This window comes from Notolepis coatsorum (assembly GCF_963971535.1).
Source record: "Notolepis coatsorum genome assembly, chromosome: 10".
NCBI lineage: Eukaryota > Metazoa > Chordata > Actinopteri > Aulopiformes > Paralepididae > Notolepis > Notolepis coatsorum.
In genome coordinates this window covers 101,618,097-101,636,563 of record NC_140174.1, presented here as the reverse complement: position 1 = coordinate 101,636,563, position 18,467 = coordinate 101,618,097, and the positions used below count along the sequence as shown (strand labels likewise).

General features: G+C 46.9%; 1 protein-coding gene across 1 annotated transcript in view; it reads left to right on the top strand.

The window, feature by feature from the left end:
- The window catches only part of LOC311235659 (ras-specific guanine nucleotide-releasing factor 2-like), a gene marked incomplete at its 5' end in the record, with an annotated part of 229,087 nt that overhangs the window by 175,016 nt on the left and 35,604 nt on the right, over positions 1-18,467 (top strand). The window contains 3 exon segments of the mRNA XM_084323123.1: positions 3,365-3,454; positions 3,618-3,724; positions 16,196-16,308. Of these exon segments, the coding sequence (XP_084179249.1) occupies positions 3,365-3,454; positions 3,618-3,724; positions 16,196-16,308 (310 nt within the window).

The window sequence follows — 18,467 nt, the reverse complement described above, 5'->3', positions numbered from 1 at the left end:
ACTTCCTGTGCCGCTCAGTGTTGCATCTGGGGAGTCTTAGTCTAACACTGAATGTGCTCCTACTATCAGCCAAGTCTGTGTGTAGTGGGTGGGAGGGATTGTCCATGATGGCATGTAGCTTAGCAAGGCTCCTCCTTTCTGCCACTACCGCTAGAGAGTCCAGCTCCACCCCCACCACATTACTGGCCTTCCTGACCAGCTTTTCCAGCCTGTTTGTGTCCCCCGCTCTCAGTCCGCTGCCCCAGCAGGTCACAGTGTACAAGAAGGTGCCCGCCACCACCAACTCATAGAACATCCTCAACATCCTTGCACAAATGTTGAAGGATCTCAGCCTTCTGAGGAAGTAGATTCGGCTCTGGCCCTTCTTGAGTGCCTCTGCAGGTTTTGACCCGTTCAGTTTGTTGTCGATGTGGACTCTGAGGTATTTGTAGTCCTCAACCATGTGTAGCCGGTGTGATCTTACTCTGCATTGTGTGCCTCTGGGGAGTGAGTTTACTTGCAGTACCGCTTAACGTCCACAGCCACTTCACTTACTGTCCCTCGTGACTGTGGATAGACTGCGGTACCTCCGTTACACTCACCCCCCTAAACTCACTCCACTCAGGGCATCCGGACCCAATAGCAAGAAGTGAATTCACCTCTTCAAGATTCAAGATTCAAGAGTTTTAATTGTCACGGCATACAGGTATACAATGAAATGCGGCTGGTCTTGCCCGCGACGATGTGCAATACAGTGGTACAACATATAATAGAATCCAATAAAATACAGTGGTACAACATATTAATAGAATCCAATAAACAGTGCAATAAACAGGTACATGGTGTGCCATCTCGGTATCTGTACATTAGTATTTACAGAGCATATAGGACATGCTAGTTAGCTTTAGTAGTGCAATACACTGTTCCTGATGTTATACTATTTTAAGTGGCCTCTTGGTATAGTGGTCTGTGATGCCGCCCGTGACGCGGGAGACCGGGGTTCAACTCCCACTCAGGGCGATCCCTTAACAGGGGTCGAATCGAAACACAATGCAAAGCAAGCTCACACCGGCTACACGTGGTGCCGTGACCCGGATGCCCTGGGTGGAGTGAGTTTAGGGGGGTGAGTGTAACGGACCGCAGTCTATCCACAGTCACGAGGGACAGTAAGTGAAGTGGCGGTGGACGTTAAGCGGTACTGCAAGTAAACTCACTCCCCAGAGGCATCCAGACACATTACCAAGAAGTGAATTCACCTCTTGGTATAGTGGTCTGTGATGCCGCCCGCGACGCGGGCGACCGGGGTTCAACTCACACTCAGGGCGATCCCTTAACAGGGGTCGAATCGAAAAACACAATGCAGAGTAAGATCACACCGGCTACACATTTCCACATCGACCCTCTGATGTAAACAGGGGTCACAGATGTACTCCTCCTCCTCCCCAGATCCACAGCCAGTTCCCTGGTCTTCAGAAAACTTCTGAAGGTGGCATGACTCTGACCAATAGTGAAAGTCATTGGTGTAGATGGTGAAGAGGAAGGGAGAGAGGACTGTGCCCTGCGGGGCCCTGGTGTTGCTGACCAGTCTGTCTGACACACAGCCTTGTAGCCACACATACTGTGGTCTGCCCATCAGATAGTCAACAACCCAGGACACCAGGGGGGCCTCTACCTGCATCACCTCCAACTTCTCACCCATCAGCCCAGTATGGTATCAAAAGCACTGGAGAAGTCAAAGAACATGACTCTCACAGTGCTCGCCGGCTTGTCTAGGTGAGTGTAGGCTTGGTTCAGCAGGTAGATGACAACGTTGGGGCTGGTAGGCGAACTGGAGTGGGTCTAGGTCGGGTTTGATAGCCGGGTGAAGTTGCTCCAGGACCAACCTCTGCATGGTCTTCATAATGTGAGAGGTTAGAGCCACCGGCCTGTAGTCATTGGACGTGCTGGGACGCAAGCACTTAGGGACAGGGACCACACAGGAGGTTTTCCACAGTGTTGGGACTTCCTGCAGCCTCAGGCTCATATTGAATGTGCTGGAGCTAGGGCTGTACCGAATAGTTTGAAGCTTCGAAGCTTCATTCATAACGTTGACATTCGAATTCTAAATCAAAATGTTTTGTCTATTCATTCTGTTTAAACCAATGGGGGTTTACTTCACAATTGCAGATAAAGATTACGCTACACTAATAGTATAGTATTATACTATTATAGTATATGACTCGTCATAAACATTTAAATAAAACATTTATCATAAATGATGTAGCCTAATGCGGTCGGGTGGCGTAGCGGAGATTGCACTCGTCACCAATACAAGAGGCTGCGGTCTCGACTCCCGGAGTCAGCATTGCCTGCGGCTTGGGCCGATCATCATACTAACTCGTTTGGCTGGGTTAGGGGGAAGGAAGCCGTGGGTGGTAATCTGGTTTTGTCGACAGCGACGCCTACAGGTCAGGTCTGGGCGCCTGCTCAGCGAAAGGCAGGAAGTGGTGAAGGCAGCGTGACCTCCCACGCGTTACACTTCACCAATGAGTCCTCGCTGCCAGGTGAAAAGAGAGCCGCTGGCTGTCTCTGCATGTGTCGGAGGAAGCGTGCGGATGACTTGTGGTATACTTCAGGGTTCCCTTGTACCGACCAGTAGGGGGAACATGCGCGCGGCACAACAACCAGGTAGGGGAGGGGGGTAATTGGCATAATGACTAAATTGGGATGGGGAGAAAAAGCATAGAAAATCAGGCGGAGAAAAAGACGATTAAAAAAAAAAAAAAAATGATGTAGCCTATCTGCATCCGCTTGGCGCCTGTACTTCCTGTACTTCCGTTTAGACACTTTAGGAGGTATATCTTGTCCAGCCTACCCTTGGGCTAACGCCGTCGGGACCCGCGGCCATACCTGCGTGTATTTTGCTCAGCTGTTTATTCACCTGGTCTGCAGAAAGCCACACTGTGGAGGTATCAGGTGTTGGGGGGAGGGGCTGATGATGATGATGATGATGATGATGATTATGATGATGATGATGATGATGATGATGATGATGATGATGATGATGATGATGATGATGATGATGGTGCGGTGATGATGATGATGATGTGGTGGTGGTGGTGAAGATGGTGGTGGTGGTGATGATGATGATGGTGATGATAATGATGATGATTGTGGTGGTGGTGGTGATGATGATGATGATGATGATGGTGGTGATGATGATAATGATGATGATGATTGTGGTGGTGGTGATGATGATGATGGTGGTGATGATGATTGTGGTGGTGGTGGTGATGATGATGATGATGATGATGATGATGATGATGATGATGATGATGATGATGATGATGATGATGATGATGATGATGGTGGTGATGATGATAACATTCCATGTCTCTGTCTATAGTTCAGTCAGGTGAGAACTCTCGATGTTCTGTCTCTCCTGCCTCAGCCTTTGCTATCGCCACAGCTGCAGCAGGCCACGGTTCACCAGCAGGTACACACACACACACACACACACACACACACACACACACACACACACACACACACACACACACACACACACACACACACACACACACACACACACACACACACACACACACTAATTAACCATAGGTATGTATATGTTCATAACTCTCTCTCTTCTCCTTCAGTGTTCACTAACTCTGAGAGGATGTGTGATAAGGAGTTCATCATCCGCAGAGCTGCTACTAACAGAGTTCTCAACGTGCTGCGACACTGGGTCTCCAAACACTCCCAGGTCTCTGCTCCACACACAGACACACACACACACACACACACACACACACACACACACACACACACACACACACACACACACACACACACACACACACACACACACACACACACACACACACACACACACACACACACACACACACACACACACACACACACACACACACACACACACACACACACACACACACACACACACACACACACACACACACACACACACACACACACACACTCCCAGGTCTACACCAGCACTGTCTCTCTGCTCCACTTCTCTCTCACACACACAAACATGAAAATAATTGCTGCAACATTAATTGGACAGCTGACTCGACCCACTTTAGCCCTCCTACCCGCCGCTCCTGTGCTAAACAGTCATCCCGTAATTAATTCACTACTGGGCTCTGGCTCTCTCTTCCACGTCTAATTGCATTGATCTGTTCAATAATATCAAATGCTCCGCTAACAGGTCCGCTTCCTGACGGCTTATTAACACACACACGCACAAATGCCTGTGTGCACACAAATACACAAACACACACGCACACACACACACACACACACACACACACACACACACACACACACACTCGCACAGTATTTTTTGGAAGGTGTAGAACAAAGAGCTTGTTAAAACTGACCTTTAAGCAAGAGTTGTATTGGAGGTAGAGGATGATATTTTTTCTGGATTCCCGTGGGTCCCGCGGGATTCCCACACCGGGATGGGAGTCAATTTCACTTTGCATCCCGTGATTGGGCAGGACCGGGAGTAAAAGTCAACGGGAGCAGAAGGGAGTGGGAACTATGACAACAAAATCAACAGGATTTGGACGGGAGTGATACATCGGTGCATCACTAATGTAAATGTTGGTGGTTTTATATTTAACTAAGGCAGACATCAGGGCTGTACAGCGTGCTATGAAAAAATCGGTCTGTACGATGAATGAATTTACTGCACTAGCACCTGTGCGATAGGCATTCGGTTCATATCGATACTCTTATTTAGAAAATCCTGTGGCAAGTCTCATTTCCGCCCCAAGCGCAGCTCCAGCCATAATATCTATGGCTCCGGCAGCTAACAACGTTTGGTTCATATCGATACTCTTATTTTGAAAATCCTGTGGCATTTCCTCCCAAGCGCAGTTCCGGCAGCACAACAACAACAGCGTGTTATGTTATGTTAGAGTGCGCATTTTGCGACCAGGAAATAAGTCCCTGCCTGTTTTTCCCTGCAACGCTTCCAATCAATCTTGCATGCTTTGCATCCTCACCAAAACGAACTAGTTAGCTGCTACCGGTAACTAAACTAAGCTAACCCCGCTCAGAGGCAGAGAAAACAGTGAGGAAAGGGAGGGGGGGGGGGGGGGAGCCTCAGCCTCTCTGTCCCTCTCTCTACGTCAATGATTTTAAGTAGGTGAGGTCAAAGGAGTTTGATAGTATTTACTGAGGATGGCCAGATAATGTTGATATTTAAACATAACAAATATAATACATAATAAATGTATACATGATCATGCAACATAAAAAAATATTAGGAACTGTTTGGGAGAGGGAGGTAGGGAGGGGTTTTAGGTTGTGTCTTGTGAGTTCCAAAAAGTTATTTCAAGTTTAAAGCTCAATATATCAAAACGTGGCACTTTACAGTGAACAGGAGGTCTATTTGTATTAAAACAATAGATTGTTTTTCATTTAAATGTCTGGAAGAGCTACATTTATTTCTTTCAAATTATATTTTCGTTACCTTTTTTGAGTTGATCTAAATGTTACTGATTGTGTTAAATGGGCTTATGATATTGTCTCGTATCGATTGCAGGCACCTGCATCGTATCGTATCCTGGCAGACTTTGTGATATCGGCAAATATTTTATCGTTGTCCAAAGAATCAATATCGTATCGTATCGTGATGAAACTGGTGATTCCCACCCCTAGTAGAGTCCATACATCCAACACCAAATCCCATAATTCCTTACACGTAACGTGTCTGGCTGTGTGACGTCAACTTGTCAGCATGAAAATGACAGCCAAACATGGCACTGCAACTAAATAACACAAAACAATAGGCACATTTGTGACTGTTACAAATATAACACGTTTTATACTTGTGCTACAAGATTTTGGCGTGTGCTACAAAACTATCAACCTCTGTAGCACCAGTGCTATGTGCAAAAAAAGTTAACGTACAGCCCTACAGAAATGATGTGACCCATGTACTGCATATTTTATACTGAGAAGGAAAAACGGAGCAGGATTGGTAAACAGGAGTGGGATGGGAGTGGGATTCTATAAAAGTCTGGCTCGGGATTGGGACGGGATTGGGATCAGTCCTCTGTGGGAGTGGGAGGGAGTGGGATTTTTTCAAAACTCTCACTTGGGATTGGGATGGGATGGGATTATTTCTGTGGGAGTGGGAAGGAGCGGGAGTCAAAATCCACTCACATGTCAGCCTCTAATTGGAGGGGAGAGGCAGGAAAGAAAGAACAGAGGAGATAAAAAGAGTAAGAGGAGCTAGAGGCTGAGGGAGGTGAAGAGACGTACTGTATTAGCGGGACGAGGGAGGTGCATACTGTGTATAATTATTTGTATATGTACTGTATATACGGTAGGGGTGGATGGGTAATGGAGAGGCAGGGATTTACAGGGAACCAAATGTGGAGGCAATGGAAGGAACTAAGTCCTGAATTCAAGCTGTCGTCTTTAGCCTTTAGCCTTGCTGTGAGGTCAAAGTTCGAGTGCCTTCTCGTCTTGAGCCGTAAACAAGTCTGCGTCTTTCATATAACAGGAGCTGTTCCGAACTAGAGAGAGTCGGTATAAACTCAGGGGAACTTGTGTCTTCAATATCGCAAAGGCAAGGACAAATATAAAAAGTTGATGGGTCTCATTCCAGAACGTATTTACGACAAAAAAGTCCTCTTAGGCAGATTTCTGCCAATTTAAGACATTATAGGGCTAGTAGCGCGATTCCCCAAATGTTCCTGAGATCGGATTTGACCGTGGCTGAGAGCAGAATTTAAGGGTGCTGAGGAGCACACTTATGATTGATTGACTAATTGAAAATTGTATTAACTTGACAGACAGTGTTCTTTCTCATAGTGATTCCTTCATGTCAACGCTACAGGCCTCCTTGGAATTAATTACTTAATCATAATTAAAATAAATATGACAATATTTGTACGATAAGAAATTACGCATTTGATGTCGGAAAAATAAATAATATGGATTCATCTGATCACAGGGCAGCTGGATTAACCATTATCTTAATCAGCTATTTTGGACAAATGTATAATTACTTTAATTACTCAGATATTCAAACACAATTATGCAATTATTGTGAAATGATTGAAAATAATTATTATTTAATGCCTTCTGTGGAATTTGTATTTCTTATTTGTTACATATCTGTTTTAATGATTAATTATACATTTGAAAGAATGCAGGTCAACATGCAATATATCCGATTGATTGGTATACAATGGGACAGACCTTTGTTTGATATAGCTATAAACCTGCATTCCTTCGAATATATCCTTAATCAATTAAACTGATATTGAAATACACTATATAGCCTATACACCAACACTGAAATGACAGTGGATAAATAAATAAATAAGAACTAAAGCTAATCCGTGGAAATAGACTGCATTAATATTCCATAAGTCTTGTGTGCGCCAGTATAGCCTACGTGTCTAATGAATGAACAGTATATAGGCTTACATTATTCTAGTTACTTGTTTCATTAGGATTTAGTAGATACTATATATATGCTCTGCCCTACTGTACGTAGGGCAGAGCATATATATAGTATCTACTAAATCCTAATGAAACAAGTCATTAATGGAATAATAAGCCTATACTGCGTTCATTCATTACGCGCGTAGGCTGTACTGCGCGCGTGCGAGTGTGTGTGCATGCGTGCTGCGGCAGGTGCACCGAGCTGTACTATATATGATGACAATACAATTAATCTAATCTAATTTCGATGGGTCGCAAAACGCTTCCGCGTCCATTTTCACACGGCTGCATCATTAATTGCCTTATAAGGAGCTCTGGAGGCGTTGTTTTGTATGCAAATGACCTAGACGGGAACGCGCGTTCATGTTTGAGACATGGTGCCATTCCCCAACGCAGTTCTGTATCATTAGGGGATCCGCTCGGCATCACTCATGCACTCCCTCGCGTACGTGCACGCGCACTGAATAAATTCCACAAATGTACCTTTAATACCAGTATTCGTCTGACCACACCCCTCGTTAGCTTACCTTCATAAGCAGGTGTGTGGTCACCTGCTCTCCTCCTTCTCGCTTTCACCACAAGGAAGTGCCTCGGTAGTACCCCACTTGACGTGTTGTTAGTTGAAAAGAGTTGTGACGAGTTTACATTGTGCTTAGTTTTTTCTTCTCTCATAACTGTTCAAAGGAAAAAGCTAAGTCATAATGTCTTCGGAGAGTAGACCTACTCTTCACCAGCGGTTCTCCATTCCCGCCTCCGTCGTGCGTTTTGGTGCGGGGCTGCTGCCACTTTCGTGGTTGCCGACCCAGCCCAGGAGGCAGCCGATGGGTAGTTTGCCTCTCCGAGGAGCCGAGGCATCGGTGCCGTCGCTCCGGCGATGGCCTGATCTCGACTCTGGTTCCTCTGGTTCCAGGGAATCGTCCGTTGTTGAACGGTCGGTTGTTTTGGGTCCGGAGGATTTGCGACGCAAACTTTTCGCGTCTGCCCGTTCACGTCGCAAGATGGTGGCATGCAGGCGCGAACGGCCTGGGTTTGGGGAATTGCTGGAGACCAGTGAGGATGCGTCCGGCTCTGGATGTCCGATGGAAACTGAGGACTTCATGGAAGAGTCGGACGGATTCTTGTTTGAAGGTCCTGTGGAGGCGAGTATCCCTCCTATCCAGGAAACACCGGAGGGGGGAGAAATGGCTCCTTGGGACGCCTTGTTCGAAGATGTAGAGGAACCACCTCTGCCTCATCAGCAGGATGCCCTGCTATCAGCCACATCAGACTGTGGCTCTTCAATGAGTCGAAGCCTGCTGCATGTGAGGGATGCGGGTTCGGTGGAGGAAGGTCAGCAGGGGGAACTGCAGGCTTTGTTTCCCGAGCTCATGGCGGTAGCCGCCGCTGCAAACGGCGTGCCGCTGCCGCTGCCATTGCCTGCTCCTGTCCCTGACAATCTCATAGGTCATCTCTGGCAGCGTCGCCCGGTGAGAGGGGTGGATGTTGTCTACCCATTTTTCCCCTCAATGGGGGCCTATGTTCGTCAGGGTCAGGCGGTTTCTAACATCATGGGACTTGCCCCCGCCTACGTACCAGTTACGCGGGTGTCGGGGTTGGTCAAAGGTATGAGAGAGGGCGTGCCACGGCTTGATAGGCCGATGGCCGCTCTCCTCTGTCCGGATGTGGTGTGGGAACCATTATGCAAGCCGGTTCTCCATGGAAGATCGGCTAGGCGATTGGCATATTGGGGTGACCAGTCATTTATCGCTGGTACACAATCGCTGGCTGCGGCTTCTAACATCGCCCACCTGGCTAGATTTGTATCGGGGATAATGACGGGCGGCATGGATCTGACCGAGGTAAAATGCGATCAGATCACCCAGGCGGCAGGAGCTGTCCTGCACCTTACCCAGGTGCTGGCCATAGCCTCGGGGAAGACGCGCGCCCTGGCCACCCTGATCCAGCGCCACCTTTGGCTGGAGCAGGCTCGAGTGCCGGAGAAGAAGAGAACCCCTCTTCTGACGGCCAGCCTCTCCGATGCTGGACTGTTCGGGAAGGCCCTGCAGCTGATGACCTCAACGTGCAGAGAAATGGCAGAGGAGAGATCCGTTCTCCAACCCCATTTTCCGCCTCCCGTCCTTGCCGGTGGAGTCAGAAGGCTTCCACGACGTCGAGCTCCCTCCGCCGTGCCTACCACTGCCTCCGCCGCCGCTGCTGGCCCCTCCAAGAAGGCCAGGAGAAGAGACGGCGCTTCTGCTACGGTAGGGAACGTCGAGACCAGCAGACAGTTACCTACCGTCCCTCCGGGGCTCCTCGGGGTGGCAAGACTTGAGCGGCGCGAGGTGGCAGACGCCGCTAAAAGTGACTTTTCCCTCTGTGTCCCCTCTCCTCTACACCCTCTCCGGCCCCTTATGATTGTGTTTTGTGCCATATAAATAAAAAGTTCCCCGATATAAGGGGAACTATGTTTTTGGCCAAACAAACTGTGTGTTTCTTCAACAAATCATATGATGGGGTTGCGTAAATGTGAATCTGCACTATTACGTTGAGAGATGAGTCATGTTGTGTTACGAGATTAAGCAAGGTCTGCAAGCATACACTCAGTCGTAGGAGGTTCTATTAGCCTGACGCTCCACATTCAGGTAGAAACTGGTGGTATTCCATTGCTTAAACAAAGTATATGTGTTCCACAACGCTGTTGTGTTAGTTGCAGTAATACTTGTACACACACGTTCCACAGCCTAGCCGTTACTCTCGGTCAGCGTTTGCTATGTACGACATAGACAACGGGTGTAGGATTCACACACACACGACTTGTTTTGTTGTAAATCCTGTTCACATTTTGTGGGTAGCGGGCATTGTATTAGCTTACGCTATACATTAGCATTCTACCGGAGGTTTCAAAATGCTACAGTTGTTATTGTGTGTAGGGAAAGAAGGGTTTTTTGTGAGGGGGTGTCAAATAAACCCCTCCTTCCCACTTGGTTGGTTTAGGAAATTTTATCTCATTCTGCTGAGCCAGTCAGGGCCGAGCCGTTAGAACGTCTTGGCAGGGAGGGGGGGGGGGGGGGGGGGGGGAGGGTTGTCCTGACGCAACTCCTATTACAAATAGGAGCCGTGTACAGGGTTTCCCCCCGTCATAGCAATGTTGCTATGGCGACGCCTTCCGTGAGTTAAAGATCTTTACGTAAGGTTGTGGTGTTAAGGTGTCGAGTTAGAGCGTAGGGCTTACGGGTCTGCTACGCTCGATTTATGTGTAAACTTGAGTCAGTTGGTCACGTGACTCACAGTTGACATGTCTTTTTCATAACTACGACTCATGTGGGAAGGCTTCTGGGAAAGTTCGGTCTTTACTCTTTGACTAAAGGAGTGACTGGATGTAAAAACATGTAAAAAATGTTTTACTCCCAGCTGTGCAGTTGGGTTCATACGGGTGATGCTTCTTCTTTATTATTATAAAGAGTTGGATGAATCTATATGAATTGGAAATGGGGGACCCTGATGGAAACAAGACTAACGTCTTTCTCAGGTCTGCATCCCCTTGACAATTGTGTGTATTGAGCCATACTGTATTGTACCCATTCTGCAATCTGTTGAATTAAGTTTTCATTCATTCATTCATGGAGTTGGTTGCATCCCGCCCCTCTTGTCGTTCCCCTGGGCGCCTTGGGGATTCAATAAGATGGTCTACATAGCCTATTATTGATGTGGATATGCCCGACGCACACATAGTGCTAGCTCAGGATGTTCTGCTGGACATTAAGCAACTGACTGGCGCGCCTTGGTTGCTTGGGGTTAAAACAGCGTTTTTATAAAGCAATTGGGATGGGGGTTTTCCTCTTCCGACGACCTGTGTGGTTGTCGACGGGTTCTCGTTCATATCAGGGGATGATAACGGAATGTATCTGGACATATGTAGAAGGGTCTCACGCCCTGGGGGTGGGCCACCGGGCGCGGTTCGCACCGAACGTCTGAGTGGCGCCTTCTTTTCATGTTTAAGATCAACACGCATATCTGCCCCTTCTCCTGGAGTTGGCATGTCGGCGTGGTTAGGGCACGGGACTGGTTCTGGTCACGCTGGGCCGGATCAGTTAAACCCGTTGTCCGCCGGGGGTGCAGATCTGCTGTTCTGGTACCCTGAGGGACTTGGGCTTTTTTCAGGGGGAAAAATGCTAGGTCGGTCCGGGTGTCGCAGGGTTAAGCGCTATGGAACCCTTGTTGGGTGCATTGTATTCTACACTGTCGTAATGGCTTACGGCCGTGCCAACCTGTACACGCCCGATCTCGTCGGATCTCGGCCGCCACGCAGGTTGGTCTTGGTTAGTACTTGGTTGGGTGACCTCCTGGGAATACCAAGTACGGGGTGTTGGGGCTGGTTTTCCATTCTTGCTCTCTTCTCTTACGCATGGCGAAGAGGGGCCTGTTGGAGTGGTCTTTGACCTCCTCGGGGGACCCTGTGCTCCCCGTATCACCGGGCCCGGTCCGAAGTAATGTTTTCGTTGACCCGTAGGCCCGGGATAACCCTGTTGGAAACTGGAACACGGGTACTGCGGCAGTGCCGCAGGTATGTTTTGGAGTTTTTTCCTGAGGGGTTATGGGACCAACCACCACATAGGGTAACGACTAGGTGGTTGGTTCTCTGGTGTGTTGGAGCAGTGTCAACTCCCGGGTTAACCGGTTGAGGGTGCCCCTGCACGTTCATGACGTCTGCCAATCGTGTCAGCCTTCTCTGCCTCGACCCCTCTGGGTGGGGGTTTTTAAATGGAGGCTTGGTCATGCAACAACGCCAGCATGCGCCCCTTCCGCCGGGGCGGCTGTGTTCAGCTGTCCCCTCTGGCGCCTGTCTCGTCCGCAGTCTCCAGGCTCGGGTTAACAGCCTGTTGCCTGGTTTTTCCCCGGTGCGCTGCCTGCTTCCGTTGGTTAACCTTTTTTGTGTGCTTACGGCCATGCTGACTGCCTGTTCTGCAGGGTCAGTGTGCCAGGCGGTGTACTATTGGGGGGACAGGGCCCGCTTGGCTGAGGGGCCTTTGTTCGAATACGCTGGCGATGTGGGGGGCGGGGTCACTAAGTGCCCACCTGGTGGGGTCTTGATGCTGGCATCATGGACTTCTCCGGGCCCCCGTTCCAGGGGGTCCAGTCCCTTTGGTAGGTCTGGGCCTTCCTTCGCGCTCTGCTGCTACGGCCTTGCCACGGGGTTGGGTTTGCCCTTGACCCCGTGTTTCTGGGGGCAGTAACGAGGTTGTTCCCTCCGTTCGTTCCCGGGTGGCATGCGGGTTGTGCGTGTGTGTAGTCGTGGGGTCAAGCCACGGTCTGCTCACCCTGTGCGTTGAGTTGCTTGAGTGCCTCTTCGCACGGTCGGGTCCGTCGCCCTCCCGGGAAACCTCTAATAGGGGGGGTGCCCTCCATTAGGGGGGGTCGGGGGGGCTCGGCCCTCCCTGTTCTGATGGTCGTGGGGGGCTTTCAGCGGGGTGTATTTGTCGGCCGGTGGCTCCGCTCGGCCTCCCTATGTGCATGAGTGATGCCGAGCGGATCCCCTAATGATACAGAACGTTAGGTTATGACTATAACCAAGTTCTGTTAATTAGGGGTGACGCTCGGCATCCGACGCCGCTGCAGCCCTTGACCTCACCTTGTGGTGAAAGCTTGGGAAGGAGGAGAGCAGGTGACCACACACCTGCTTATGAAGGTAAGCTAACGAGGGGTGTGGTCAGACGAATACTGGTATTAAAGGTACATTTGTGGAATTTATTCAGTGCGCGTGCACGTACGCGAGGGAGTGCATGAGTGATGCCGAGCGTCACCCCTAATTAACAGAACTTGGTTATAGTCATAACCTAACGATATCACAGGTGCGAACGTTTGAGCCATATTCCCAGCGTGTTGAGGACTTGTCATTGATTCTGTCTCAGTCGGTTCCAAGATAAGTCTTCCAAGAGAACTCTTTGGAAAATATTGGGGAATGAGACCCCCTAACCCTATCTGTTAAAGGGGTAAAACTATGGAATAACTGTGACAAAGAAGTAAACATTTCTAGTTCGATACATACATTTAAGAAATTATTCAAATATAAGGTGATACATAAATATAAAACCTTATTATTATCCTAATTATATTTTATTATAATAACATAACTGTATTAAAATATATATACAAAATGAATAAATAAATGTGTATACGTTTTGTATATAAAACTATGAAACTTTTGTAACCGTTTTTGCAAAATGATGTACTGAATTATTATTATTATGTTTTTGTTAGTTTTTTTGTAAATCATGTAATGTAAAAAGGGTAGGCAATTATAAGCCTCAGCTTCAGCTTATACCTTTTCGGTCATTTTCTTTCATTTATACATTTTCTACTACTGTACATTGCTTTGTAAAAGAAGAACGAAATAAAAATCATTCATTCATACAACAGTATGGCTGTGATCACATTGGAACAACCTTTTTCTTGCGCTCAAATGCGAGGCACGACTGTGTACATAGAGGATGGAAAGTGCACCGGGAGCAACAAGCGATACCACTGATTACCGCTGCTACCTCAGCTAAAGTTACATACATTACTACTCACATCCCTCCAGGACGTTGCTGTTCATATCTCGGTCGGGGGTAAGACCTGCTCGTACAAACAAGATTTGTCGGAAACTGCCAAAGTCCATTATCAATTGGTTTGCTGACGATTTCTCTTCAGATACCACAGATTTGTAATCCCTCCCCTCGGTTGATTTGATCGGCCCGTCGTCACAAAGGTGACATTGACGTCGGTGCACTCCGCGCCTAAAGTTGAAACTTTTTTAACCGAGAGCGCCCGGAAAAGTGTTGCTTCAAAAACGTGAGGCGTGGCAAAACCATTGAAAACACCAGGAAAAAGGCGCAGGCACGCTAAAAAAGGCGTCCAGCGTGATCACACCTAACACAGCTAACATTTACAGAATGTCGACCATTTCCCAATGCAAACCGTTCTAATGTTTCACAGACTACTGTGCATTCATAGCAGTCTATCTCATAATCAGTGTGTACATTCGTATAATATAAAGTATTGTACACCCAGGTTTGCTTCGTGGTGGCAGGGTAATTTCCTGCTCAAGTTGGACCATTTTCAAGTCAAGTGAACACCTCTTCACCTAAACGTTTTGCACCATCTAGTGTGAAGCTGCGTCTCAGCCGGTCCGATCGTCAGAACCCATTAACTTTGCATTATTCTGCGCCGCCTCCCGGCACCTTCTCTGTGAGCATTATGGTAACACTGTATCTGATATTAGCATTTCCTGTGCACCCCCACACACGTCACGTCATCAGTTTGTGCAGGGGTGGCCAACCAGTCAGAGATTAAGAGCCACAAAAATGACTGTGGTACCACAAAGAACCACACCATATACCAGCGTTTCTCAAACTTTTTTTTCAGTCACGGCACCCTTCATGTGTTTATACTGTAGGTCTCACCCTCTGGCCTCTGAAGTTGCTAATGTCTTTTTTATTTGGGCCTCACAGGGTTAAAAGTACCCTGTGAGACCCCCGGTTGCAAAATTACAAAATCATGTTTAGCCATTTAAAAAAAAATTAAAAAGTCTGTAAATGTTTATTTAAAAAATTTTAAGCACATGTATAGTCAATTGGTCCTGTTGTTCAGCCTCACAATGCTATTTGATAGTAAATGTGTTTATATGTCCCACCCTCTGAAGTTGGCGTTGCTAATGTCTTTTTAATTTGGGCCTCACAGGGTTAAACCTCTTATGCCCGAAATATACAGTAAAAGTGTATATTTTCAGCATTACGTTTGTTTACCAATGATTTTAACTGTTATTAGTGAAATATAAGATTATAGAAATCTCAGGGCATTGAGTCGGAAATCGGCGCATATTGACAGGAGGAAGTGGAGCAGCCAAAAGTGAGTGTAGTCTTTTGAAGGAAGAGACTCTGGGCTTTCGAATTTCGAAAAACTACCCTACCCAGCTCACGCCAGCCCCTGTCAATCATCTGACTTCTGGATTTACTTTTTTATTTCTCTTATTTATTGGGATTATCTCCCACAAACCTGAACGTTATTGCCATAAAACAGAACGCAGTGAGTTTCTCTACCTTTCTGTGAACGTCTAGCAAGAAACGGTGTTGCAATATGATGAAAAATGGTGGAGAAATTTACATTATAAAAAAGATGGCAGAATTCAGTACTGTATCTACAAAACCTGTGTAATCATCTTCCCTTTATTCATTTGCTTAGATTTTTCAGGTCTGGTCAATTTGAGCATGGTGTTATTCACAGTCAAAGATAAGAAATATTTTTTAAATATAATTGATATTCTCCTTTGGTTCATTACAATTTACTCAAGCCTAGTAGTAACAGACACACTATTTCTGACACTGGGAATACATTCCCTGAGATACATAGATGTCCCTAGATTCAGATAGCAAGAACGTGCAAATGGACCATTTATTCTACGTCCTTATGGAATGAGTGACATACAAAAAAAATATAAAAAATACAAAAAATATATAAATTATAATATTCTTTTATTTTTATTTTTTTTGTATGGATGGAAGAGCCACACATTGACGGGCAAAGAGCCACATGCGGCTCGCAAGCCGCGGGTTGGCCACCCCTGAGTTAGTGCTTCGATGTACAGTTTCTAGGTCTAGCTTGTATGTTTTAATCCATTCCTTCAACGCAGGAGAGAAATACATGCACAGTGTCCCTGGTCATTGTGTTTTTCTTTTTCTATGTGTGTGTGTGTGTGTGTGTGTGTGTGTGCGTGTGCGTGCAGGACTTTGAGATGAATGGGGAGTTAAAGATGGGGGTGATCTGTCTCCTGGAGGAGGTCCTGAGAGACCCTGACCTTCTGCCCCAGGAGAGAAAAGCCACCGGCAACATACTAAGGTATACGCACGCACACACACACACACACACACACACACACACACACACACACACACACACACACACACACACACACACACACACACACACACACACACACACACACACACACACACACACACACACACACACACACACACACACACACACACACACACACACACACACACACACATGCCCTGGATGTGTCCAAATAATCATTATTAAATGAATGGATTGAGTGCCTCATTATCTACCATAGCTACCATAGATTTTGAAGTCTTATCAGACTTTCTCTCTTCAAACCAAGCTGGGTTCTTCAAAATATGTTTGCTAAGTACATGTCTGTGTTCCACTGATAAATGGCAACTGCTGAGCCTACAAACTAAACTAAATGCATTACATTTAATCTCAACAATAATGTAATGCCAACAAAAGTCAATGACACGTAGACGCGAAAGTCAACAAACACAAAATAATCGATTGTCTGGAGTTATGCACATCCCGACCACACATACAGATTCAGATTCAGATTCCTTTATTAATAAGCCATATGTGTAACCACATTGGTAATTGTCTCAGCGTTGCAGAGTATGCATTTTTCCATACATTTTCTTTTCACATAACAACAAGACACAGGACAAAGACAGTGCAGTGCAGGATTTATCATTTGAATAAATATATAAAGTGTAAAGTGAGTTCCAGGTCAGTCCCAGTGCAGAATTCTTGCCAGTGTCATTGTTATTATTATACAGACAGAAAGCACCTTGAACATCACACATACAGACAGAGAGCACCCTGAACATCACACATACAGACAGAGAGCACCCTGAACATCACACATACAGACACACAGCACCCTGAACATCACACATACAGACAGAGAGCACCCTGAACATCACACATACAGACACACAGCACCCTGAACATCACACATACAGACAGAGAGCACCCTGATCATCACACATACAGACACACAGCACCCTGAACATCACACATACAGACAGAGAGCACCCTGATCATCACACATACAGACAGAGAGCACCCTGAACATCACACATACAGACAGAGAGCACCCTGAACATCACACATACAGACAGAGAGCACCCTGAACATCACACATACAGACAGAGAGCACCCTGAACATCACACATACAGACAGAGAGCACCCTGAACATCACACATACAGACAGAGAGCACCCTGAACATCACACATACAGACACACAGCACCCTGAACATCACACATACAGACAGAGAGCACCCTGAACATCACACATACAGACAGAGAGCACCCTGAACATCACACATACAGACAGAGAGCACCCTGAACATCACACATACAGACACAGAGCACCCTGAACATCACACATACAGACAGAGAGCACCCTGAACATCACACATACAGACAGAGAGCACCCTGAACATCACACATACAGACAGAGAGCACCCTGAACATCACACATACAGACAGAGAGCACCCTGAACATCACACATACAGACAGAGAGCACCCTGATCATCACACATACAGCTGGCTCTGCTCTGCTCTGCTCTACTCTATTTTACTATATTCTGCTCTGCCCTACTCTACTCTACTCGACTCTACTATATTCTACTCTACTCGACTCTACTCTACTCTGCTCTGCCCTACTCTACTCTACTCTGCTCTGCCCTACTCTACTCAGCTCGACTCTACTCTACTCTACTCTGCTCTGCCCTACTCTACTCAGCTCGACTCTACTCTACTCTACTCTGCTCTGCCCTACTCTACTCGACTCTACTATATTCTACTCTACTCTACTCTACTCTACTCTACTCTGCCTACTCTACTCAGCTCTACTCTGCCCTACTCTACTCTACTCAGCTCTACTCTACTCTACTCTGCTCTGCCCTACTCTACTCAGCTCTACTCTACTCTACTCTACTCTACTCTGCTCTGCTCTGCCCTATTCTACTCTACTCTACTCTACTCTACTCTACTCTACTCTATTCTGCCCTACTCTACTCGACTCTACTATATTCTACTCTACTCTACTCTACTCTGCTCTGCCCTACTCTACTCTACTCTACTCTACTCTACTCTGCTCTGCCCTACTCTACTCTACTCTACTCTACTCTGCCCTACTCTACTCTACTATACTCTACCCTACTCTACCGACCGACTCTACTCTAGGCTACTCT